The sequence below is a fragment of the Bacillus rossius genome, chromosome 3 (genome assembly GCF_032445375.1).
Source record: "Bacillus rossius redtenbacheri isolate Brsri chromosome 3, Brsri_v3, whole genome shotgun sequence".
Taxonomy (NCBI): Eukaryota; Metazoa; Arthropoda; class Insecta; order Phasmatodea; family Bacillidae; genus Bacillus; species Bacillus rossius.
In genome coordinates, this window is record NC_086332.1 from 121,168,591 (window position 1) to 121,195,979 (window position 27,389).

Below are 27,389 nucleotides of genomic sequence, written 5' to 3' on the forward strand. Positions count from 1 at the left end.
ACACAACGCGCCGCAGTACAGTCACCAACTATCGCTCGTCGCGTCCTACTGGCTCGCCAGGCCTTCACTAGCAGGTATCGCCTCCCGATAGATCCAGTTCGCTCAGCAAGAGCCACTTGCCCTCTTCACCTCTCGCTGATTACACAGGTATCACCAATATCACTCCTGGAGGGGTAGACTCTCTCCACTGCTCCGCTCTTCGCTTGGAACTTTCGCGGAGGCCAGCGTCCTTGCTTTTGTTCTTTTGGCAGACTTTCTGGAACCAACTGGGGGGTCGGAAGTGTCGTGTCACCTTGGGCCGACCCGATGCCCGAAAAGTCCAGAATTCCCAGGCTACTAAAAGGGTCGTTGACAATGGCATGAGGCGGACAGTGCGAGGGGTGCGGAAGGGGGGAGGGGGGTATCGAGGACCCTTGTAATCCGGCCAGGCATGCGTGGCATGCCTTACACCAGTGGATGGTGGGTGACTTCAGTGGCTGTGCGGGGCTGCCAGCCAGTTCCTAACCTGGCACGCGTCGCGGTCCTGTCTGCGTTCGTAACAATATTATAGTTATTTTATGTCTCATCGTTAGTACGTAATCTACGGTATTACTTACATTGTTTTGTGTGTGTTTAACTCAGTGTCCTTTTAGTTTTTGATTAGTATTAAATATTTTTCTGACAATTTGAAGTTCGTGCATCTTTCCTGCTTAACTTGGCAAAACCGGTAACATTACATTTTTGAATACCAGCTGCATGAATTTCCTTGCATATTTATTTAAAGAACACAGTTTATCTATTTATAGTGTAATCATTTATTTCTTAAAAATGGTATACCTTGTAATTTTGTGGGCTCCAAAATGATAGTAGTTACTAATTGGAAGAAAATGCACAATAATTAACCTTATATTACTTCATTCTGTCTTTCGTGGACTTTTTTGGCTGTAAGTGTTGTTTCCATAAGCAATCACACTAGGGCAGAGGTATGCCTTCCATGATACTCTGTCTCCTTTGACTTTCTGCAAAAATATTTCTTTGGAATGGTTAATGTATTGCACATTATGTTTAAAGATAGCTATATCCCATAAAGACCCTATGTTTCAAAAAAATTGTACGAAAATGTTTTTGAAAAATCTTTAAAAGTCCTACAATTGATTTAACAGGTTTTTGTTGACTATTGGTTATCAAATAGGTGTCAAACAAGTTTGCACTAAACATAGATTAACTGTGTTTTCATGTTACAGTAAAACCTCATTAACTTCCATTAATTTTAAATGCTTCTGTATATAAATGCCTTCACAATCTTTTTAAATGAACTATTCTTGCACCCAGAGATATTACCAATTTTTCTGGTTTTACATTGTGTGTATCATGCCTATTAGCTAGTCTGAAGTTTTCTGTAGTCTTTATTTAAATAGTTACATTGAAATCATAATCAATTGACAAAGTGAGATATTTTCAGGTTTCTTTTGGTGAGGTTTTACTGTGTACAATTTTTCTGTTTATTGTCGCATGTACGCTTTTTTACAGTAGATAATAGAAACTTTTGTTGTTAGGATTTTTTTTTTATCATGCTTAATATGTAAAACATTAATTGATTTCAGTATGTTCAATTGTATGTTAAATTTGCAGTAATTTTGTTTGGTATTCCATTTCAAATTTATTTCATTCGTACTGTCTTGTAAAGCCACATAAAATCTGATTATTTTTTGTTGGATGGCAGTTAAGTTATATTTCACATCATAACTAATATTGTTCAGTATTTTTTTGTATATATAAATATTTTTTTTTGCAAATTCAAAGCAATTAAATAAATGCTAGAACATATAATGTAAATGTTATTGCATGCTATCCTAAATTTATAGCATGCTTTCCCCGGCAAAATTTACTTCTGAGGTTTAGCTCTGAAAATAAATTGATTGATTGTTTTTTCTAAGGTTTCGTGGTCTGCCGACTTGGAGTCTTTGAAGATGGAAACAGCCCTGACAGAGGCTGGATTGGGTGCCCTGCCCATTGACAGTCTTAAAAGCATGTTAGCCGCTGTAGTGGTAAGTACTGTAAAGTCCCATTAAGTAATTTGAAGGTTGAAATATTAAATATTTTACTTAGAAATTATATACGTATTGTTGCCATTATATTATAACTTATTCATATGAACATACTTTGCAGATCATTGCTTTGTATTGCCAAGGCCAGTATGGGGGTTTTATTCCTGGGGCGTGGGCACCAAAGTTAAGTTTCAAAAAAAAATATATATATATATAGATATATAGATATAGTAGAATCCCGCTAATCCGAACTAATTGGGACCGAACCCTGTTTGGATAAGCGAAAATTCATTTTAGTCAGAATTTTGTCATATAATGCCATATATAGTCTTTTTGAGGTGTATTTTGTGTCGGATATGTCAAATATGTATGAAAGGTCAGACGAAAAAGCACCTTTATTATTTAGCGTACATATTTAGTATCATATAAAATTTGTAATTACTCACTTAGCCTAAACTCCAATTTCAAATATTCCGATTTTAACAAATCCAACAGCCTTCATTAGTGACAACCTTACGTCAAAATGAAGGACGGTTCGTGAGTGTGTATTAGCGGAAGGGCAGTGACCTTCAACCAGAGTAAACAAAGTCCCCATCCTTCTTCCCGCATAGGCTTACGCATTCCTCTCCTCTTCTGTTCCCAACTATGATGGGTCAGACAGTCAGTGTGTCACATGTCACTGCTGTGTCACCTGCAACTGCGCACTTGCCCTGTGTTTTATGAGCCCTTGTGAGCGGTGTGTAGTATGGTTTTTACATGCTGTGCTTGTCCCTGCTGTGGGTCATCTTGACAAGCAAGCGTAAACATAATTCGTGTACATTTAAAGAAAAACTGGAAGTGCTGAAAAGACTTGACAAATGTGAAAGTGCCACTCTGTTATCGAAATAATTCGGTGTCAGCAAAGCAACCGTTTCCGATTGGAAAAAGAACAGAGGTAAAATTGAGCATTTTTGTACTACCACAAGTAAAAAAATTATTGAAAAACGTAGCAAAACGACAGTGTCTTCTTACGAAAAATTGGACGAAGCACTTTTTTGATGGTTTACCCAAGAAAGACAAAAAGGAATCCCTATAACTGGCTCTCTGATTCAAGAAAAAGCACTTCAATTGAACAAGCTCATGGATGGTGATGCATCATTTACGGCTAGTTGCGGTTTCTTAGACCGATGGAAGAAACAACATGGAATCAGGCAGCTTACAATAACTGGGGAGAAACTGTCAGTGAACAATGAAGCAGCTATTGAATACCTTGAAGAGTTCAAAGATATAATTTATTCCTACTCGCCATAGCAAGTTTATAACACGGATGAGACGGGACTTAACTTTAAAGCATTGCCTACCAAAAGTCTTGCATCACAAGAGGAACAATCTGCACCAGGGTTTAAAATGGATAAACAACGCCTAACCGTGTTAGCCTGCTGCAATGCTTCTGCCACAAATAAGCTTCCACTGACGGTTATCGGCAAATCTGCAAAACCACGCTGTTTTAAAAACATGAACACTCTCCCTGTATTTTACAGAAACCAAAAGAAAGCTTGGATGGATCATGTCTTGTGCCAAAAGTAAAGGCTTTTAACAAAGAAAATGATTGCCGCCTAGTGCTTTGTTACTCATAGACAATGCTCCGTCACATTCTGAAGAAATGCAACTTGTTTGCGGTGATATCAAAGCCATTTTTCTCCCACCAAACGTCACTTCAATTTTGCAGCCAATGGACCAAGGAGTTTTGCAGGCTTTGAAACAGAATTACAGAAAATTTCTTCTTCCTAGCCTGCTAAAGAGAATGAAGAACTGACAATCTTGCGTAAACTCAATAAAATTACCATCAAAGATACAGTGAAACTCGTTTAAAACGATCCCGCACAATACGATTTCCCATTTCATACGATCAAATGCTTCGGTCCCGCCATTTTCTCCATATGATGTAGGTTATTATTTTCCGTGTAAGATGATCCTTGTAAAATTAGTTTCCCGTATGAAACGATCTTTTTTTAAAGTTTAAATGCATTATTTATTGGGAAATCACCGTTATATTTTTTAAGTTAAAAAAACGTAATTGGTTGACAAGTATATTCTCTTTAGGACTCGTTTAGTCGTTTCACATTTAACGCCAGTCGCGTATAAAAATTAACATGTAGCAAGCGCTGGTTGCCATCGTGGTAGTTTGGTGGATGTCCGTACAGAGTGCGCGCACGAAGTCGATTATTCACGTCGATTGCTCGCCGGTTGGCATCATTTTTGGTTAGGTTGATGGCCGAATAGAGTGCGCGCCTGTAGCTGACTATCGATATGGGTAACTCGCCGATCGGTAGCCTACAACTCACATAGTTTCAGTTCCTTACCACGTTCGTGCAACTTCGGATTTCTCTCAAATATCGAAATTAAAAAAATCAAAGGGTTAGATTAGGTCAGTCACAACATGCTTGTTTTCATTGGAAACTTATGATTTAGCGGCTTAATACCAAAACGCAATACTTCGGAAATCTTCTGAGGGAACTGTAACTACGTGAGTTGTAGGCTTCCCCTCGCCGATTGCTGCAACACGCGATTCTGTCTATTGCCGACTGCCGAGTAGTGTTACTGCCACAGATTCCCGCTAATTACGTTAGCGTCGTCTTGCACGAGTGTTACGTTTTTTTTTTTTTTTAATTTTTATTTTAATTTTTATTTTCTTTTTATTTGAAGGTGATACAAAATATGTTTTAGTTTCATAATAATGGCGTTAAATAAGATTGGAATCAAACGCAAAGAGTTGTCATTAAAAGAAAAGCTGGACATTATAAACAAAGTTAATTCTAATCCCAAGGTTCCACGAGTGGCGATCGCTAAGGAGTTGGGAATACCACCATCAACACTTAATACCATTGTTGCCAAACAAGAAGAAATACGTTCCGAGGCTGGCAATATTTCATCGACCTGTAAGAAGAGGAAGAGTGGAAAATACAACGAGATAGAAAAACCATTGCTTGAATGGTTTAAACAACAACGTGCACAAAACATCCCATTGAGTGGTGTGATTTTAAAAGAAAAAGCAGAACAGATTGCTTTGACACTTAATGTTGAGTTTAAAGCATCGAATGGTTGGCTTGACCGATTTAAGAATAGAACTGGCATTCTGTACCGGGCAATAAGTGGAGAGTCTGAGAGTGTGAGTGAAGAATCAATAGATGCCTGGAAAATATTATTGCCTCAAATTCTATCCGAGTATGAACCGAAGGACATCTTCAATGTTGACGAGTTCGGCCTCTTTTTTCAAATGCTGCCTGACAAAACATTTGTTTTAAAAGGAGAGGCTTGTCATGGGGGTAAACAGAGCAAGGAGAGGTTGACTGTTCTTGTGGGGGCCAACATGGATGGGTCCGAGAAGCTTCCACTTTTTGTAATTGGGAAGGCAAAACATCCACGATGTTTTAAAAATGTGAAAACTTTACCATGTAGGTACACAAATAATAAAACTGCATGGATGACTTGCAGCATCTTTGAACAATATTTGCACTCCCTGGATGCCAAAATGGGAGTAAAAAACAGAAAGATAATTGTGTTTATGGACCATTGCCCTGCCCATCCGAAGAATGTGGCGAACTTGAGGAATGTGAGAATACAGTTTCTTCCTGCTAATTCCACGTCAGTTCTGCAACCCATGGATCAGGGTGTGATCAAGGTCCTAAAGCAGTATTATCGCAAGAGACTGGTGTGCAGACTAATAACAAAAATGAACCACAACACACCCAACTCTCCACCCTACAAAGTGTCTATATTAGATGCACTGCATTTCCTAGCGGCTTCTTGGGATTCGTTGGACCCAACCATTATTGCCAACTGCTTCAAGAAGGCAGGCTTTGGAGGTGACACTGTAGCCCCAACTGATGAGGGTGATGGTGGCGATGAGGGTGCGTGCAATAATGCATGGAAAAGTTTGCAAAGCAAACTACAAATCACTTGTAGTTTTGATGATTATGTTGAAGCTGACAGTGACGTTCTGCCTTGTGAGCCTCAGAGTGCTGAAGCAATAGCAAGCAGCAGCAGCAACAGTGATGTGATTGCAGTAGAAGATGATGACGAAGATGAAGAGGATGAGGAAAGTGAACCAAGAGCACCATCAAAACCAACCTGTTCTGATGCCTTAGTGCATCTGGAAGGGCTGCGGGACTTCGTTCAAGGAACTGCAAACGTGCCAGACAACATTTGGCAAAGTGTCTGGCTCATTGAAAATTTCATAATGAAGCAAACTCGAACTTGATCGAGTACCCATGCTTTGCTATGACGGTATACAGGCAGAACACTCTCGCACAGCCCATTATTCGTGGGCCTCTACCCTTGGCTACGCAACTGCAGTGCCTCAAATGTAGAGAGGAAAAAAAATAAAAAGCATGTGCCATGGAGATGCAGAAGGCATGAAAAACTGCAACAGCCATTGCTATGGACACGAAGGAAGCATCAACACTGCAATAGCAAAATTTCAATCAAGAAGTATCAATATTCTGTAATTCAAGCAAACAACACTGGATCACTTTTTTCAAAAAATTTAATTTAGAACATGTAATATTGTACTGTTTTGTGTAAACATTAATTATTCAATATACGTAAATGCAAGTAGGAATTAGTTTCACAAATAGGAAATTTAATCTTAGTTTCGTTATATAGTCTTAGGCTCTATTTTTCACTAGAAATTGATACAGTTCGTAAATTTGTTCAATTATACTGATAGTAAGCTATGAAAAAGAGGATAGTTTCCTTTTCCCTTGTAAGAAGTTTTCCCAGCTAAGAAGTTTCTTCTCGACACTCCCTTGAAAAACGTCTTAACAGAGTTTCACTGTATAATTTACTGGGTAGCAGAAGCTTGGGAGAAAACACAAAAGAAATCTTTACAGAAATCATGGAAAAATCTCTGGCCTGATTTAGAGTTTGTCCAAACGGTCTTCCCCCTGGCAAAAGAAAAGTTTGAACTTCTTCAACTAGTGAAAAAAAATGTACCAGGTTGCGAAAATGCAGAAAAGTGGACAGCCATTGACGACTGTGGCCACGAGGAATACACAGATGAAGATATCGTACCAGCTGTACAGGGAACGTCAACTGATCTCGATGCAGACGACAGTGAAGAGGAAGGGAACACGCCGACTGATGTTTCTCACACTGCCCCAGCCAGTGCCCTTGATCTGGCTTTGCGCTACGTCGAGCAACATGCCGATGCAACCCCAACAGATGTTATGTTTATGCGGCATTGGCGAAACATTGCATCTTCAGGCCGATTTAGTGCATTGCGTCAAAGGTAGATTACTGACTTTGTCTCTTAGATAATGGTTTACTTTTTTATGTTTTGTATTGTTTCAATCCTGTACAGAACATGAATTCTACATATAGTAGGTATGTAAGTAAATTTAAAAATTTTCAATACGTACCTATGTATTTAAGTACTATGTACGTAATCCTATTTTTTTTTCTTTTTCAGTTAGACAGTGAAATAGATAATTATAAGTGTCTTATGTACATTTTAATAAACGTACATTACTTGAAAAAAATTGTTTTTCTTTCCTTTTCTTAGTTCTTAAATGTTATAAAAATTAAATTTTTTTGTCCTAGCCCTGTTCGGATTAGGCGGATTTTCGGATTAGTGGGGTTCGGATCAACGGGACTCTACTGTATAAAATTTTATTGTGTTTGTTTTTAGTGCTTAGATATTTTTTATTTGTAGTTTGTAAAATTGTACATGAAGTAGGCCCAGATGTTGACAGCTTTGCATATTCTTATTTAGTGTGCTGGTTATCAGTCAACACATATTATTACTCATTATGGCAACTGAAACTACCATAGTTATGTTTTTCATCCATCACCTGTATACAATTTCTTTAAAATTTTAAAGTAAAAACTTTTTACAATGAAACCCATTGTCATCAATCAAAGGAAGCCAGTTATCTTATATGATAAAAGAATAGAAAAAAATTGCTTCTCACTTTTAGTAAATTACAGTAAAAGGCCTGAAGCCACGGGGTCCAGACTTTTTTCAAAATATTACAAAGATACTAAAAAGTTATATTATAAAGACTTTGTTTTCTACTGCAACATTTCATTCATGTCAAAAACTGCTGTAAAGAGCGTGCTTGTTATTACTGAAGAACCACCCGGCCTGCCCATCTTTTCTGTCTTGGGGAAGGCGATGGGTAAAAAAAAATAATAGATGTAGGGGAAGGGCCATTAAAGATAGGAGAGGGGAAGGATACTGTGTTTCTTACATGTCAATAAGCTGAGACATGGACCATAAAGACTTCACTTGTGTTCTACTGGAGACAAATTTATTGCGCAACTCATATTTGAGGGTAACTCTTACTCTGAAAAAGTAAACTTTTTTCCCCAAAATTAAGGATTCGACCCATACAAAGGGGCGACTCATCTGCAAGTAAATACAGTACATTAAATTTTCTTAATTAGAAGTGTCCAGGGGGAAGAGAAGAGGATGCATAGAAAGTTCAAGGGAGGAACCATGAGTGGTTAGGTATATTAGTATCTGCAATGGAAGTGGTGATATCAGAACATCCCCGTTTCCAAGGTTGTGCTTTGTCAAAACTATATTTACCAATAATATCCTTGTTCAAACTGGCAAAATAGTGTGAAACAATATTCTGCTGATTTAATTTGTGTAGTAAAATATTATTTATTCCTATTTGGTCTTTTTAAGACAAAAGTATTTTTAATAATAGTAATTTTGATCACAAAATTTTTGTAAATTCCATCTATGGTAGTGGTGTGAAAGCAATACTATCTATTGTTGTAGTTACCATGGTACTACTTTTGAAAAGTTTAATGTAGTTTTTCGTTTCATGATCCATAGACCCGAAAACCATCTTCAACTTAAAATTTTGCGTGTGTGTTTTTTTTTTTATATATATATATATATATATATATTCACAATTTTGTGGAGACAATAACTGTTGCAATTTTTAATAAATCACTTTTAAACAAATACAGTAGAACCTCATTTTTATGTACCCGCAATATACGAATTCCCGCGATTAATGTATTTTTTTACATGCACTGTCAATTTCCCTATACTAATAGTTTTTTCTTTTCCCGCCTTGTGCAAAAGCATTTCCCGCTGTTTACGTAGAATTAGTGCTGTATTTCGTGGCAAACCATCGGAAAATTTAGAGAAAACAATAAATTATCAAAATGAATAGCGTGAAGTTTAATTATTAAGCGTTACTGCACGAGTGTATGGTCACCACAGCTTCGTTTGCCATTGTAAACAACTTACTTTTTTTTTGTGCCACGTGCTATTGTACACCATACGGCCATGAACCAAACGTATGGTGACATAAACATGAAAATTAATAAGTACTTTTCTTAGCGTTCCCCTTTAATCTTTAATGTATTCTGCATGAAAATAAAGGTGAAAACTCACATTTTAAATACACAAAAGAGCGGATTACTGTTCCATTATTAAAATACGTTTTAAGCTACGTACGAGTTTCCTATAAATATGGCGTCTTCGTGCATATTCGGCGATGTTCATTTTAACACATTAGAAACATTCTGAAAAGTCAAATGGCTGCAATGAATATCCAAACAATGCAATGGCAATTTAACTTCTATTCCTCAATGTAAACAATTATATTTATGGTGGTAGCTATCGTTTTATAGTATTATTTCTCAAAAAATCTTAAATTAATAAAACTTTAACACGTAATTAAATACAAAGTTCAAACTCAATTGTGTTACAAAATTTCAGCACCAAGTGGGTACATCAAGATGCTTTAACATTCTCATCTCTTACACAAGAACAGCAAATTTCATGTTTAACTTTCAGCAATAATGAATAACGGCAATATTCGATATATTTATAATTTTAATTATATGAGATAGTGAAGTTCTAGTTAATATATAAACACGTAACCGTCTCTGACATATTATTTAGTGTGGTATATATTTTCTTATTGTTTCCCATATAGTGAGATGATAAAAAAAATTTGAACATTTCCTTCATTTTGCGTTTTCCCGGTTTTTACATATTTTTTTCCGGGTCCCTTGAAATATGTAAAAATGAGGTTCTACTGTATATATAATCTATTAGTGGAAAATCTCGGTCGAGTTCGTTAATCAGCTATATCTGACCAAAGGAGTAGAAATGGGAAGGTTTTTTGAAAAAAGAAAAATTGCTATAACTTCCATAATATGAATAATATCACATCTGTTTGAACATACTATAACTCTTGGGAATAATACCAAAATCTTTTGATTGAAAAAAAAGAAATTATAACTTCATTCGTGGGCACAACATCGAATTCGTACAAATTATTTATTAATCTTACAACTTTTATCTAAAACTTTTGTCTGAAACAATTTCTGATTAGACGAACCATTTCTGCAAGAAGGTGGAAAAAATGAGGGGTAGAATTTTAAATCATAACTTGCTTAGTAGTTACACTGTCAAATCTGTTCAAATTGTATATAAATCTAATTTTTACCTAAAACTTATGTCTGAAACAATTTTTGATGATACAAATAATTTCTGCAAGTGGTTGGAAATAACAAAGAAAGGTAGAAAGACCAAATATCATTATTTTTGTTTTAAAACATATACTATCAAATCTGTTATAATATATTGTCAAATGCCTAAACTTATCTAAAACAGTTGGCTGATAAATTTTTTGGTGAAACAAACTAGTACTGTAAAAACAGGGTTTGAAATTTTAAAAAAAATTATAAACTTGGAAATAAATTTATACGACCACATATTAGTGAAAGGGATGAAAAATAGTGTTTGAAGATCAAAAATAATTTCATAACTACCTTAGTAGGCATAATATGAAATTCGTTAAGATATTCAATGCTGGATGCATTATGTTAAAAACATTCAAAATACCCTGTTTTATCGCATAATCGTCCCACATTTTATACTAAAATAAAGTTTGAAAAGTAAGAGTGCAATTATTATGCTACAAAAGTTGTTTTTTTTGGTAAAATTATTTGTAAAAACAAAACCTAAGCATGGAAAGTACTTTTATTTTAAAAGTAGAGTATACAAATGCACGCCATACAATTTTAATTAATAAGTCATGTTATAAAAACATTTTGTTCAACTTTAAATACAAAAACCAAAACTGTAACACGAACGTGAGTCAGAACGCATAACTATCGTCCTAGTACACATCATGAGAAAGTGCGGGCTATCAAATGTAGTTAACTCGGCACTCAACAGCGAACACGGGTTGCATGCAATTGGCGAGATAATATTTTACTACATGTGTGCGCTCTATATGGGAATCAACATCACCAAATATGAATGATGCCAACTAGCGCTGGCTACATTTTTAATCAGCGGTACACAGCGGCGACGAATACTATAAACGTTATAACGTTTGAAAATGTCTTTAAAAGAAAATTTACACATCAGACAACTTCGTATTTCTGTTAATTAAATAATTAAGCGGTAATATCTGAATTAATATTATATTTCAACTTTAAAATACATTGTTTTATACGGGAAAACTACCTACACAAAGCGCTCTGAATGTAAAAATATCATGCGACGTTTATGCGAGAAATTTTTTCGCCAGTTTTTGATGTCCTAAAATAGCAGTGCGACGATTATGTGATAAAACACCGTATTTTTGCTGCAGGGAATATGAGAAAATGTTGAATTGATCCTTTTTAATATTTTCAAACATCTAGGATGTTATGTAGGCTACTTTAAGTTCTTAAAATGTTTCATGGGTTTATAGAAGTTTCTAAAATATTCTCAGAAGAAATAGGTACTTCAAAATCTACCTACGCATGTAGGCTGTGCCGAAGGTGATATTTTTTAAAATATAATGTAGGCCTGTGCAAATATTTAAATTTTCGAAGAGGAATACGAATAATAACCTATTTGTATTTGATTTGACCTCGAATACTTACACTTCGAAACAGCAAATATTTTTTTTCATACAAATATTTTACATGGCATACCTCATGACTCATGAGTTTGTTGTATACCAATAATCACTGTTTATGTTAAGTCATTTTTGCTATTCAAATACACTTTTTTGATGATTTAATGGGTTTTCATAATCAAAAAATGAACATAAGCAAGCAAGTATATATTTTTTTTGCACATCTGTTTTGTTAAACATTATTGGAAAAATCTTGTGAACAATTAAACACACTTCAAATTCAAAACACTGCATTTTTGTAATCTCAAACTTGGAAACAAAATATTATTTGTATTCATTTCGTTACACGCACCAGAAGTGGTATAAAATTAATTATAACCACCATGAACTACAACCCCCAAAACATGAATACACTGTTGCGCTGGCCATTAAAAAATGTAAAATTCATTGTTTTGACGGTGTATAAGTCAATAGTCACAATCTATGTAACACCATGTGAGACAGTAGCAGCTTACTTGCTGTATGTATCTATGACAAAACAGATATTCTGAATTTAAAATATATTTAAAAAACTAAAATAATGGTTTAAGATTCCAGAAAATATAGCAGAAATTGTGTTCATGATATTTCTCAACTAAAATACAATTCACTTGGCTGCATTAACAAAGAAAAATTCATAAATGTCTAGGGTTTAAAATGTAAATTTGAGCTCATTTATTATTAATTTGAGAATACAGCATTTTAAACAAAGATTCATATTTCTTGTGAAATGGATTGCACTGCATTTCATGGTATTTTGCTGTTATCAAACATTTTATAACAAAATTAACCTGGTTTTGGAATATATGGTGAATGGGAACTGAAATAGAAGTTTAGTTGGTTAGGTTAAGTTAGGATAGTTGCGTAATTAACACAATTTTTTATTTCAGCAATATTTGAGCAATCATTTTCCATATAATTATTGTAGTGGACTTAACCTAACCAATCTATCACTTTAGTATTATTCTTAATATTCAAATACAATATTCATATTCGTGAATAATTTTGTATTCATATTCAATTCAAACTATAAAACTGATATTCGCACAGGCATATGGTTTTTAAGATATTTTAGAGATATTTCCTTTTACATCATTATATTTGAAGTATTTTAATATTTTAAATATACATTGTCAGATAAAATAGAACATATGTCACAGGAGGCACAGCAATTTAAATATTTACATTTTGTACTCTATTTGAAATGCAACAAACATAAGTGTTAAGGTGATGTAACTCTGATGGATTGATTAGTTGAAACACAATGTACATTTAATTTTGTGTTTTTTGAGAAAAATTTCTTTTTAAAAATGAGTTTTAAAATTGTGAAACATTAGAAGCGAATGGTTTGTTAATTGTTGGTGATGTGTTAGGGCTACATGGAAGACCTGCGGCGACAGGAGAAGGAAGCTGCTCGCTTGAAGGATGTCCTCGACAGCCTTCCCCAGGATCCGGAGACAGCAGGTCTCGGGGCGAGCTTGTCCAGTGCCCGCACAAGGGTTGCTATACTGTTGTCGCAAGCAGAGCAAGGGAAGGTGGCCATCGAGGTTAGTTGCAACTGTGTAGCACGCTGAACCCTTACTATCTAAACATTTCAGAAATTTTCGGTACTGATTACGATGGACCTATATGTTTTCTTAAGTGCTTAATCAGAAATTGATTTCAGTTCTTCAAACTATCTTTGAAAATTTAGACTGATGGACTCTTTTGTCACTACCCTCTTTTATTGCATAATTGTCACGCTCGCATAATCGTCGCATGATGTTTTTTGTCCCGCTATTAGATTCTGAGCGCTTTGTGTGGGTATTTTTTCCGTATAAAACGATGTATTTTAAATTAGAAATCTAATATTTATTCTGACATTGCCACTTACGTACTTATTTAATTAATGAAAATACAATGTTGTCTGATGTGTAAATTTTCCTTTTAAGACATTTTTAAACGTTATAACCTTTATCTGTTTGTTTGAGTCGCTTATAAAAATGTAGCCAGCGCTAGTTGGCATCATTCATTTTTAGTTATGTTGCTTACGATAAAGAGTGCGCACATGTAGTCGAATATCGATATCTCACCGATTGCATGCAACGCGCGCTCTCTGTAAACTGCCGAGTTAACTACCTTTCATGACCCGCACTCTTTTGTGATAAGTGTGTACTACGACGATAGTTACGCGTTCGTTCAGGATCGCATTCGGATCGCAAATTTTGTTTTTCTCTTTAAAGTTTAAGAAATGTTTTTGTTGCATAACTTATTAATTTAAAATGTTTGGCATGCTTTTTATACTCTACTTTTTAAATAAAAGTACTTTCCATGCATGGGTTTAGTTTTTATGAATAACAATAACTTTACCTAACAATAAAAAAATTATTTCGCATAAACGTTGCATTTATACTTTTGAACCTTGATTTTAGTATAAAATGTGCTACGATTATGTGATAAAACACAATATATCATTTACATTGGTTATTGAATCTGAAGATATTTCATGCATTGCAAATTTGCTTCTTGTGGCATAGTCTAACACTGAGTGTATGTAAACATACATAGGAGGGTCATTCTAACAGTAAAGAAGGTTTTGATGTGACAAGCCACGCAGTTATCCCCCCCCCCTCCTTCCCAAAACTGCTGCATCATGGACCTTGTGTTCGTTAGGCACAATAAACACCTTGCACCATAAATTGTCATTTACTGACTGTCTTGTTGTGCATACTCTGACAAGGAACCCCTGCCTCACTAACACCCTGAAAGAGAGACTGTCGCGCCCACTGCAACCTCCTGTAACTCAGCTCAGTTAGTCTGTGTGTATTCTGAGTGTACATGTGGCCACGTTAAAGCATTGATAGTTCCCCATCCCTCTCTCAACATTGTAAATTGTAAATGTCTGTGTATTTTGTACAATTATGCACGTGCTTAAAACTAAAGAGCGACCAATGTATGACATTCTGCATGCCGTTAATACCTTGAGTTGTGTTTCAAGACAAATAGTTTTACGTTTTTTAACATTACTTTTACATGATGCATTACGCACTCACTTGGAAGCCATGATCCCAACTGCAGGTGCTTACGCATGTACAGTTACGGGCAGACATTCTTGTGTGCGAGTCCCCTCCCACTGTCTAGACTGAAGTTCATCATGGCCCGGCGGCTTACACGTGGACCTGAAAATATTTAGATCTCTACACTTCATAGTTGCAACTGAACTTGCCGTAGCTGATGTTTGTAAAACAGTGGATAGCATAGTGTGGCCTGCGCACGCATCTCTGCCACTGTACATCTGTTTACCAGTTGAAACAGACTTTGTGACGTCATGCCCGACTTTATTTGTCTGTGGCGATTGCGTGCTAACTGAAATTTACAGATGTGCTATTCAAGACTGGGGCAGTAAAATTAACATTGCGGTAAATGAATTCACACAATTTGAAGACATGCTAAGTGAGGGATTGGTGTATAAAAAATAGTAGCCTTGTCCTTTGTCTTTTTATTAGAAGGAGGGGCTATAATGAAGGGGAAGGGGGGTGAGAAGTGGTCGCAGGAATGCCACCTGACTCCCTCCCACAGTAATAAAGTACTACAGAAAGCAGACAAAAAAGGACTGAGGGCATGAATAAGCTGCAACAAGACCAAAGACTTCACTTGTATGTATGGAATTATAGTGAAAACAGATATATGGTTGACCCATATGCGAGGGGTACGTTATGGTGAAAATATTTTAATTTTTAAGCCTGAATTATAGGTACGACCTATAGCTGGGTCAACCCCGGTATTGTATTATCGTATGTTCATTTTCTGAAATGTTTTAAGGTTTTCAGCGAAGCTGGGCTTTAATTAAATGAAGTTTGGCTAAGCTGTGTTTCTACTGTTATATAATTGTTTTAGTTAATCTCCTTTTTTTTAGTTTTGATCACATTAATTGTGGAAGGAAAAAACTTCCTAAATTAAGCTTTCAAAAGTGGTTCACTACTGTCAATCAAGTATACAAATACAATTATGTACCTTGTTAGTCATGTTGTAGTACTTGTGAAAACCATATCGAAAACTGTAGTTTTTTCCTAATTACATAGTTTCCAGAACATGTTTCTTAATTACAGAAAGTATGATGTGAACTATAAATTAACACATTTTTACATGCCTGATTTAAAAAAAATTTCAAAGTTTCAGTGAAGATGCTCGGGTATTCATCTAATGTAGCAGTGATATTAAGGATTTGGGAATAAAACAAAAAAAGAACTGAAAATAATAAAAATTTGTTTTCATGAAGTTTATGTTGATGTTTTTCAGTCAGCGCAAGCAGTCCAAGAGAAACGTCTGATGGAGATAGCCCAGTATCGAGTGTTGCTTGCTGACCTTGAAAAGTGGTTGACAAACTTACCAACTTTTTCCAGGGCTGTAGATAACAGCTCATTGGCAGCCATTCAGGAGGAAATCATACATCATCAGGTAAATGAATTTGAAAAATGGAGTTCGCTATGATTGCAGCTCATCTATCAATAAATATTGCAACCACGTGGTCACTATGATTGTTCGCAGGCTCTTGGGCGAGACTTGGAGCAACGAGAGTTACAGCTATCTGAACTGGCGGAGGTATGCACTAAGCTGCAGAGTTATCCTGACGTTCATCATCTCGCCTCAGAACTATCAGACCAACTCAGGCTTTTGGAGGATACACTCAGAGATGCTGACATCGCACTTAGATCACGGCTTGATGCTTTACAGGTACTGCGAATTACAGGACAAGTTGTTTCTCAGTTGTTGCTTCATGCCATTTCACAATCTGTTTATTTATTTCGTTACCAGCTCTGTGATTTGGGCTTCTATTGCTTTCTTTCATCCTTGGTGTTGGCTCCAATTTCTTTTACATGCATCTAAATTTCTTTGATTTTAATTTCTTCATTTCCTGGTTTCATCTGCTTGCTTTTTTTGGGTTTATTTGACTGTTCCTGGGTTGCTTTGTGCTGCATTTTTCTGTCGGACTAATTTGATTTCTTCTTTAACTCCTTTTGCAACAACTTGCTTCAAAAAAAGCTTTATGATGCCTCACAAAATTTCTACTGCATATATATTAGTGTATCTGTCATTGTAATTCAACATTAATGAAATTTTTTTAGGAGTCACTAAAAATTGAAGAGTCAAAAGAAGAAAAAGTCCTCCTACCATCATCGGAAGTTGAGCAAGAATCTTCAGTGCCTGATTATAGACGTGAGTTACTTGATTTAAAATCTCTCCCTCTTCATGAAATGCTTGACATTTTTGTTTTTGATAATCCTGATCTAGAGCTTCTTCCAACAGGGAAACACGGTGATGCAAGCAAACCCCAGGTTGTTGATGGAAGGTCACTTCCTGCGGTAAGTTTGCCAACAAGTCCTGAGGAGCAAGAAGATGATACCATAGATTCAAACGCATCCCCGATACCTGATGAGGAAGTGGTAATTCCAGTTCCTGCTGAGCAAGTGCCAGTTAATGACACTCGTGTTTTAGGAACAATAGAAATTGCTTCTCAGACTGGAGATAGTTTGTTGGAACATGTTAAACCTTTTGTACAACATGTAATTTCTACAGATGTAGGTGTAACTTGTCAACCTTCAGTGGATGTGGCTACTTCTGCTATACAGCAAGGTAACATTAAGGTTCTGCAGAAAATTCATGGTGATGAGGAAACTATAGAAGTTGCAACCAAACAAAGTTTGGTAACCAAAGATCCTGTGGTTCAGTTGGACAGCCAGAGTTTCATTTTACCTGAGTTGAAACAAGATGAAGACCTTTTGGTACAGGTAAAATACAAAGGCAAGTCCAAGGATACAGACAAAGGCACTGCCTCAGAATTGAATATCACTCACTCAATGCCACAATCTTTTGAGACCATGATTGTTGATCCAGAGGATACTACTACAGAGGTGATAGTTGATGCAAATGGCACCAAGAGAATTATTGTACGTAAAGTCCGCCACACTACTGTATCTGTGCAACAACATCAAACTATTCAACATGATGAAAGAAGAATTTCTGAATCTGATGTGGTACCTACAGATTATGTAGAACCAGGCCAAGGGGTTGCATTTTCTAAAGTTGTTCTTACTGGCCAGCAGAGTACCATGTCACAGAGCCAGCCAGATAATAGCCAAGTAGTTACTACAAGCAAATCATACGTTGGCCAAATAATGGCAGGAATTCCTGGTGAAGAGGTTTTAGTGTCAGAGCTTTCATCTGATCCCCACCATGAAACTATCACATATCATTCCAACCACCCTGAATGTGAAAATCTGTCACCATCTAACTTACTTTTAATGGGATTGAAGTCACGACACGATTCAACTGAAGATGCTCCCACAGAAGAAAAACTACTTGAAGATAACTATTTTAAATCAACTTCTAGTGTACAAGCAGTTGTACGACAAGTCACAAGGAAGACTGTTCGTAAAGTTAGAAGAGTAATAAAACACATAACAGTGATTGATGGCAAAGAGCATGTAACTGAAGAAGTAGTGGAAGAACCAGAAGAAGTTGAAATTACACAAGAAGGTGTACCAAGAGTGGACATTGAAATAAAAAACATAACTTCTCCAGAAGATGTGTCAGGAGAGTCCCCAATACATTGTGTGCACACAGGGCCAGTTATAGAAGAGATAACAGATACTATACAATGTACAAATGGTTCTCAGAGTAAGCTATTTAGCAGCCACGATGACATCCTAAACATACAAGAAGAATGTAATCGTGATCCCTCGGATATTCATAAAAAAACTGTAAAAGTTGAGAAACAAATGGGTATTACACCAGAAATTACAGGCACAGTAAATATACATAAAACCAAATATATTGGCAAAAAAGACACAATGGACAAAGATATAACACAAACACAGTACCTTATGGGTGAAACAGAAATAAAAGATTACAAGTCACAAAGAGCCATGATAACTGAAAAAGATGAACATGGTAATGACTGTCATGGTCAAGTTGAAACTGTTCATAAATATCAGACTTCTCCAGTAGAGGATGCAAATACAGATTCGAAAACAATTGTTTATAAAGACATACTTGACAAAGATGTCAACATTTATGAAACAAAACAGAGAGGTCAATCGATGGTTACAACTGGTAAGGAAATAGGAACATTGCAACTGACCAGCACTATTCAAACCACTGGCAAGGACATAATACTTAAAGATGTAATACAGAGAGATGGCATGGAGGAAGTTAGTGAAGTAGTTAATGTGCCTGATGAAGTCAAATGTATAGAAGGTTATCCTACTTCAACAGATGTCCAAGAATCTCAAACATCACCGTTAACAAGTGTGATCCATACAACTAAGAAGAGAATAATTCGTAAAGTAGTGATTGGAAAAGATGGTAAAGAGAAAGTTACAGAGGAAGTAGTGGATTTGCCTGATGAAGATGTTAACATAGAAGGCTATCCAACTGTAACTACTGTTCATGAAACTCAAACATCACCAATAACAAGTGTGATTCATACAACTAAGAAGAGAATAATTCGTAAAGTAGTGGTTGGAAAGGATGGTAAAGAGGAAGTTACAGAAGAAGCAATTGATTTGCCTGATGGAGAAGATATTATAGAAGGCTATCCTATTTTATCAACTGTTCATGAAACTCAGACATCACCAATAACAAGTGTGATTCATACAACTAAGAAGAGAATAATTCGTAAAGTAGTGGTTGGAAAGGATGGTAAAGAGGAAGTTACAGAAGAATCAGTTGATTTGCCTGATGGAGATGATAATATAGAAGGCTATCCTATTGTAACAACTGTTCATGAAACTCAGACATTACCAATAACAAGTGTGATTCATACAACTAAGAAGAGAATAATTCGTAAGGTAGTGGTTGGAAAGGATGGTAAAGAGGAAGTTACAGAAGAAGCAGTTGATTTGCCTGATGGAGATGATAATATAGAAGGCTATCCTATTGTAACAACTGTTCATGAAACTCAGACATCACCAATAACAAGTGTGATTCATACAACTAAGAAGAGAATAATTCGTAAGGTAGTGGTTGGAATGGATGGTAAAGAGGAAGTTACAGAAGAAGCAGTTGATTTGCCTGATGGAGATGATAATATAGAAGGCTATCCTATTGTAACAACTGTTCATGAAACTCAGACATCACCAATAACAAGTGTGATTCATACAACTAAGAAGAGAATAATTCGTAAGGTAGTGGTTGGAAAGGATGGTAAAGAGGAAGTTACAGAAGAAGCAGTTGATTTGCCTGATGGAGATGATAATATAGAAGGCTATCCTATTGTAACAACTGTTCATGAAACTCAGACATCACCAATAACAAGTGTGATCCATACAACTAAGAAGAGAATAATTCGTAAAGTAGTGATTGGAAAAGATGGTAAAGAGAAAGTTACAGAGGAAGTAGTGGATTTGCCTGATGGAGATGATAATATAGAAGGCTATCCTATTGTAACAACTGTTCATGAAACTCAGACATCACCAATAACAAGTGTGATTCATACAACTAAGAAGAGAATAGTTCGTAAAGTAGTTATTGGAAAGGATGGTAAAGAGAAAGTTACAGAGGAAGTAGTGGATTTGCCTGATGAAGATGTTAACATAGAAGGCTATCCAACTGTTACTACTGTTCATGAAACTCAAACATCGCCAATAACAAGTGTGATTCACACATCTAAGAAGAGAATAGTTCGTAAAGTAGTGATTGGAAAAGATGGTAAAGAGAAAGTTACAGAGGAAGAAGTGGATTTGCCTGATGAAGATGTTGACATAGAAGGCCATCCAACTGTTACTACTGTTCATGAAACTCAAACATCACCAATAACAAGTGTGATTCATACAACTAAGAAGAGAATAGTTCGTAAAGTAGTGTGTGGCAAAGATGGTAAAGAGGAAGTTACAGAGGAAGTAGTGGACTTCCCTGATGAAAGCGAACCAACGGAAGGTTATCCTACTTTAACAACTGTTGGTGAGAGGCAGACATTACCATTTACTAGTTCTGTTCACACAACCACAAGGAGAATAATTCGTAAAGTAGTAATCGGGAAAGATGGTAAAGAGGAAGTAACAGAGGAAGTATTTGATTTTCCTGATGAATTAAAACATCAAGAAGGTTATCCTTCAACATCTGTTCAGGAAACTCAAACATCACCAATAACAAGTGTGATCCACACCACAACAAAGAAAATAATTCAAAAAATTGTGATTGGGAAGGATGGTTCAAAGGAAGTCACAGAAGAAGTAGTAGACTTGCCTGATGAAGTTGAGTATACAGGAAGGTTGACAATGGAACCAGATGGTGGTGATTGTGATACAGTGCCTGTTCTGAGCAGATCCTCTATTAGTAGTCCTGGTATCAGCCCTAAACATGTGTCTCATTTAGAAAAACATGTTGAATTTCAATCAGATATTTCAGAAATGTTACCCACATCTACGAGTAAGGATAAATATTTCTTACAGGACGATGGAACAGAAAGAGCTGGTTCATCTGTATGTTTACCAGGAGATCATGGATCAGATTTAAATCTACCTGAATCATCCAATTTTTCACACAGTGAGAGTATGTTGCAAATGAGTCCTCATAAAAGTTTTAAAACTATTGAGATTTCTTTGGGTGTAAGAGATAATTTCATGTTGAATGATACAACACTCCCAGAAAATTTCATCAACCATGTGTCTGATTCAATTCAACCAGTTGTTAGAAGTTCATTTAAAATTGAAGAGAATTGTGTGAATTTATGTACTGAGGGGAAGTTTGTTGATCCTGATCAAAAAATTGTTTTGGAACAAATGGTGGTGCAACTACCAGGACCATTAGTTACAACTGAAAAGTTTCTTAGGGAAGAAAGGGGAGAGTATGTACCATCTGTTGAGGAAAGGGATATTGGAGTATTCACTGATATTTCAGAAGTTATGATAAAACCTGATTATGGTATTTTGCAGACATCTGACATTGATAAAAACATCATGCAAAAAAGTGATCCTAGCTCAAATTCATCAGAAAAGCACACAAAGCAGGCTCAGGAAACTGCAAATGAAAGAAAAGAAGAAGCTCCTTGTTCAACTGAATTAGATGTTACTAAGTCATCTGAGGATAGTTTGAGAAGTCCTTCTGTTGTAACCTCTGATAACAAGACAGATGATATATCTGTAGAAACATCTCTTGCAGAGTCAACAGAAATAATATTGCCAAGTTCTGGTTCTTCTAATACCACTAAACCAACAGAGCAAGAAATAATTTTTTTTGATCCGTCACCTTTGAATTATTCGGAAGTAGAAAGTAATAAATCTCATGATAAAGGGTATGAACCTGAAGACAAAACTTTAGACGAAGTATCTTTAGTTGAAGATGATAGAAAGAAGAGTAAACGAAAAAGAAAAAGAAAACAAAAGTTAAAAGTGCATAATTCTGAAGAATCATCTGGGGCTGCACCTAAGTCAAGTAAAGAAATATCTTTGGATACTAACATTACTAGTCCAGACATTTTGAATTCAGGAACCACTTCACCTGCCATTCAAGTTACTATGGACAGTCCTTCTGAAGGTTTGGGGGCGAGTATAAGTGATATTGAAAGAAAGGGGCAGAAAAGGAAGAGAGACAAAAGTGAAGATGTAAGGCAGTTCGTATCACCAACCATTGAAAATAAGCCAGATTTACAAAAATGCATTACTGTCTCAGACAAAATCTTAGATGATGATAATTTGTTTTATCCGCCGAGTGACATTGTTAAACCTATTTTGAATAAAAGTCCATTGTCTGGGACTGTCCCACAGTTCCTACAGGCTGAGAAAGAATACTCACAATCTATTATGCAAAAGCTTCATGAGTCAGATCCTCATATTGAAGTGGAAAAACAACTTACTTTAGATGAGGGAGTGCAGACGGCTACACCAGAAATAACTTCACAAGAAAAAAGTACTGCTGATTTTTCTATTCAAACTCAACATGAAGAATTGAGACCAGTTGCTGAAGAATCAATGCAGACTGTCACTCCAGAAGTTTTTATTATACATGATGTTGAAACTGTTGATATATCAGTGCAATCAGAACCAACAGGCATGCTCGAGGAATTTGCACAAACAGAAACAATAGAAAAGTCAATGCAGGCAGAATCCACAGTTATTGAGCAATCAACACAAACAAGCACACCAGAAGTTCTCGTGGGGCAGATTGCAGTAACTGTTGAAACATCAATGCAGGCAGAAACAGCACCTCTTCTCGATGAATCTGCTCAGACTGTAACTCCAGAAGCTTTAATTAATACAACAGAAACTTCAATGCAGGTAGAACTAACACCTGTCATTGAAGAATTTGCCCAGACAGTCACACCTGAAGTTGAATTACCAGATATTGTGGAAACAATAGAAAAATCAATGCAAGCTGAACCAACAGCTATCCATGAAGAATCTGCTCAAACTATGACACCTGAAGCACCTAAGGAAACAATGGAAATATCAGTTCAGGCAGAGCCAACAGTTGTGCATGAAGAGTCTGCACAAACTCTCACTCCAGAAGCTTCTGTGGAAACATCAGAAATGTCAACACAAGCCGAGAAAACTGTTGTTCAGGAAGTATCTGCTCAGACTAAGACCCCAGATGCACCAATTGAGAAAATAGAAACATCTATGCAGTCAGAACCAACTATTGTTCATGAAATTTTTGCACAAACTGTTACACCAGAAGCTCCAGTGGCAGATATTGTAGAAACAACAGAAGTATCAATGCAGGTCGAACCACAGTCATTCAGTGAAGAATATGCACAAACTATAACACCAGAAGCTCCTGTTGAATCTAAAGACTCATCAATGCAAGTGGAACAACCATCCCTTCATGAAAAATATGCTCAGACTGTTACTCCAGAACTTACTTTCGAAAATGTAGAAACTATAGAAACTTCAATGCAAGCGGAGTCAGTACCTCTGCGGGAAGGAAGCATGCAGACAGTGACACCAGAAGCTCCTGTCTTATGCGATGTGGAAACAACAGATACATCAGTTCAGGTAGAGCCAGCTTCAGTGCATGAAGAATCTGCACAGACTACTTCACCAGAATTAGTTACAGTTGAAACAAGTGACTCTTTTATTCAAACAAAAGCTGAGGAAATAGTTCCAGTGCACGAGGAATCAGCACAGACAAGTACAGAACCAAAAGAAATATCTGAAACAGCAAAATTACAGTATGTTAATACAGTTGATACTAGTGATGTTTCTAGCCAGACAGCAAAGGAAATCCCTGAAACAAAGGATGGTTGCATACAGACAATTGGGGAAAAGGTTAATTCTTTGGAAATGTATGTGCAGACAGTGAAGGATGAATTAACTCCCACAAGTGAAGAGAGTGCTCAGACAATAGTTTCAGAAGTACTAGATCTGGAGAAAGCTGAGATAACTGATACATCCACTCAAACACAGAAAGAAAAAGGGAAAACTTCTCAAAATGAATATTCTCAGACTACAACAGAAGCATGCACAAAACTGATTGACCCAGAAACAAGTGATGCAGATTGTCAAGTATTAAAGAATGAACTTACTCATGTGCAGGATGTCTGTTCACAGACCTTGGCTCCACAACCACCTGTCGCTGTACAAGTTGCAATACAAACAAGAAAAGAATCTCTAACTCCTACATTAGAAGTCTATTCACAAACTGCACCTGAAATTCCAAAACTTTCTCTACAGTCTTCTGACATTGTGGCAAAACAAGTTTCGTCTCCACTTCAGGAGACATATTCTCAAACTAGTACACCTGAGCCAGTGGTCAAAGAGGCATGTTTGCCTACATCAGATGTCTCAATGCAGACAAGACCAGTTCTGGTGAGAGAATTCTCAGATGACAGGGTTCCATCTACTTCATCTGATGAGCCATACGAAGTACATGTTGAAACATCTGTAACGATAACTCAACCCGCTGTTAATGAGTGGAGCTCTAGATATAAAAAGGGACAATGGGAACCCATCAACCCAATGCACAAAATGGAAACTCACAAAGTGTTGGAACATTCTAGCAGCTCCAGTGTTGATGAACATGTTTATGGTGCAACTCATGTTTCCAGTGTGTCAACAGGTGATTCAGAGGAAGACAATCGTTTAAAGGAATTAAGTACTGTTGCAGAAACGTCCTTTTTACTTGGGCCCATAACTGACTCCAAAATTGTAAAAGATAACATTCATCAGTTTATCATGTCAGAAAGAGGGATATCTCAACATTATATACAACCAAAAATTACAAAACCAACGAAGAGGCAAACAGAGGGGTCAGATGACAATGCAAAGCAATTTGTAGATGATTGTGTAAATGAAAACAAAGATTTAGCACAAGTTCCACCTTCAAACTCTACCGTGGAACATATAGAAATTGAAGTAATTACCCCTCCAAGTATTACTTCTAGTGCTGCAGTTTCGTCACCTGAAAGTTTTTCAGAAGCTGTAGGTTCAGATGAATCTCATCTGATCGATAATAAAATACTTTCCAAAACAACAAAGGAGGATGACACTAGAACATTACCAGACTTAGCAACTGATAAGAAAGACAGGCGATCTAAGAAAGGTACAAGAAAACAGAAAATACAAGCAGGAAAATCAAAAGTTGCCAAACCTGAGCCACCATCTTTGCAGATTTATAATATTGTAGACATCTCTCAGACAGATTTGCGACCTTCATATTCAGACGTCACAAAGCAGTCCCTGAAAACAGATTTGGATCGCAACAAAGAAGAGCATTCCTTGTTAATTAAGTTTGAGAAACAGCAGGAACCTGAAATTGCAAGTACCAGTGAACAACCATTTTTAGAAAATTTGGCTTCACACACTGTGGTTTTCGAAACCATCAGTGATCTGGAAATTAAAAAGGATAAGCTCACAACCCAATCTGATGTAGCAACACACATACAAAAACCTAATGAGAAGCATGCTGTGATTGTAAAATCACAAAAATTACATGAAATTAAAGACAAGAAAACTTTGTCAGAGTCATTAGGCATTGGTGAAAACTTACCGTTACGTACCACGGAAGCTGTAGAACTACAAGAATACCCTCTTAAAAATAAACCTATTCCAATACCAGATGAACAAGTGATTGCATTAAAGTGGCACACAGGCACCACAGAAATTTCAGAGCATGTTAAGAATCTACAGAATTTGAGGAAAGCTACTCCCATCACAAGTGTATTATACGTAGCCTCAATCCAAGACAAGGTAGATGAAAAACCATCAAATCAAAGAACCACAGAGTTGCGAACAAATTTGGACCTTCTTCAGAATGCAATGGAGAAAAAAGATGTTGTGGTAGTGAAGAGAACCATCATCACAACAGTCGAAACCATCACATCTTGGCTGGAAACTATAGAGTATCGGGTGTACTTAAAACAACAGACCAAGTCCATCTCAATGATTGACTATGACAAAGATTTGGGGGTACTAAAACAGGAGATAGGTTGTATAGAGGAAGGAGTCGATGCCTTGGGTAGTATGCTCAGAACTGCAGGAGAAATATGTAATGAAGATGACAAAATGACAATGAAAGAATATATATCTTCCCTTCAGAAACATGTTAAAGCCATCGAGGAAGTTACTCAAGAGAACGAAGACCAGATTGCCAGGGATCTGAAACGATGGGAAGAGTTTTTAAATGGTGTTAATAATATCAGTGTTCTAGTGGAAGAACTAAAACAAAGGCTAGAAGAAGTTGTGGAGTCAGAGTCCTCAGCTCACTGGAAATTCCAAGAGCTGGACAAGATTGAAGCTTCAAACAGATGCCACAAGGTGAAGACTGGTCTTCTTCTGGCGACAGCACTTGGTCTGATGAAAGATTTCCCTGGGCATGAGATACCTCCAGAGACCTACAGTGCCAATGAAATGACGTACTCAATAGATCACACCATACGCTTGGAAAGAGAAAGACTTCTACAATTTCTTTCTCTTGCTGATGAGTATGTGCAGACTCTAAACGAATTTGCTCAAATCATTGATGTGGCAGATGCTTTGGTGGAAAGTCCCATCCTGGTGGTGAGTCTAGAACACCTGCAAGAGGAAATGCAGAAACACCGCAAATTCTTTGTGAACCTGAGTCATTGCAGGGGGATCTTGGAGTCACTAGAAGGCAACCTGGATCCTGAGACACGTGCACTTCACTCAGAGCTACATCAGTCGTTGCACCACAGAGCCTCTGCCATTCTGGACAAGGCTGCTGGTCGCGCCCAGCAGATGGCGCTCGCTGCTTCGCGCTGGACGGTGCTGGAGCAGGGGATGAAAGAAGAGCAAGGTTGGCTGCAGGTGGCTCACCAGAGATTGCCGCACCTCCACACGGTCAAGTCTTCTGATTATGACCAGTACATCTCTCTCTATCAGGTGACTTACAAAAATACTTTTTTAACTCTAGGCTTACAAACAATTTATAGAGGTTTCTTCTAAGGCTTTTCAGTGTTTGAATTCATGGTGGGTCTGTGCAAATATCAGTTTTTTTAGTTTGAATCTAATACAAATAGTAA

At 36.7% G+C, this 27,389-nt stretch overlaps 1 protein-coding gene across 3 annotated transcripts in view; it reads left to right on the forward strand.

Annotated features, from left to right (window-relative positions):
* The window catches only part of LOC134531206 (muscle-specific protein 300 kDa), a 602,384-nt gene that overhangs the window by 548,079 nt on the left and 26,916 nt on the right, over window positions 1-27,389 (forward strand). Inside the window, exons 106-110 of one of the 3 annotated variants that reach the window (XM_063366862.1) lie at window positions 1,917-2,027; window positions 13,306-13,479; window positions 16,211-16,369; window positions 16,460-16,645; window positions 17,038-27,249. In XM_063366862.1, coding sequence (XP_063222932.1) covers window positions 1,917-2,027; window positions 13,306-13,479; window positions 16,211-16,369; window positions 16,460-16,645; window positions 17,038-27,249 — 10,842 coding nt within the window. Of the gene's footprint in view, window positions 1-1,916; window positions 2,028-13,305; window positions 13,480-16,210; window positions 16,370-16,459; window positions 27,250-27,389 lie in introns of those variants that run through there. The other 2 variants (XM_063366865.1, XM_063366863.1) reach the window with 2 other exon arrangements.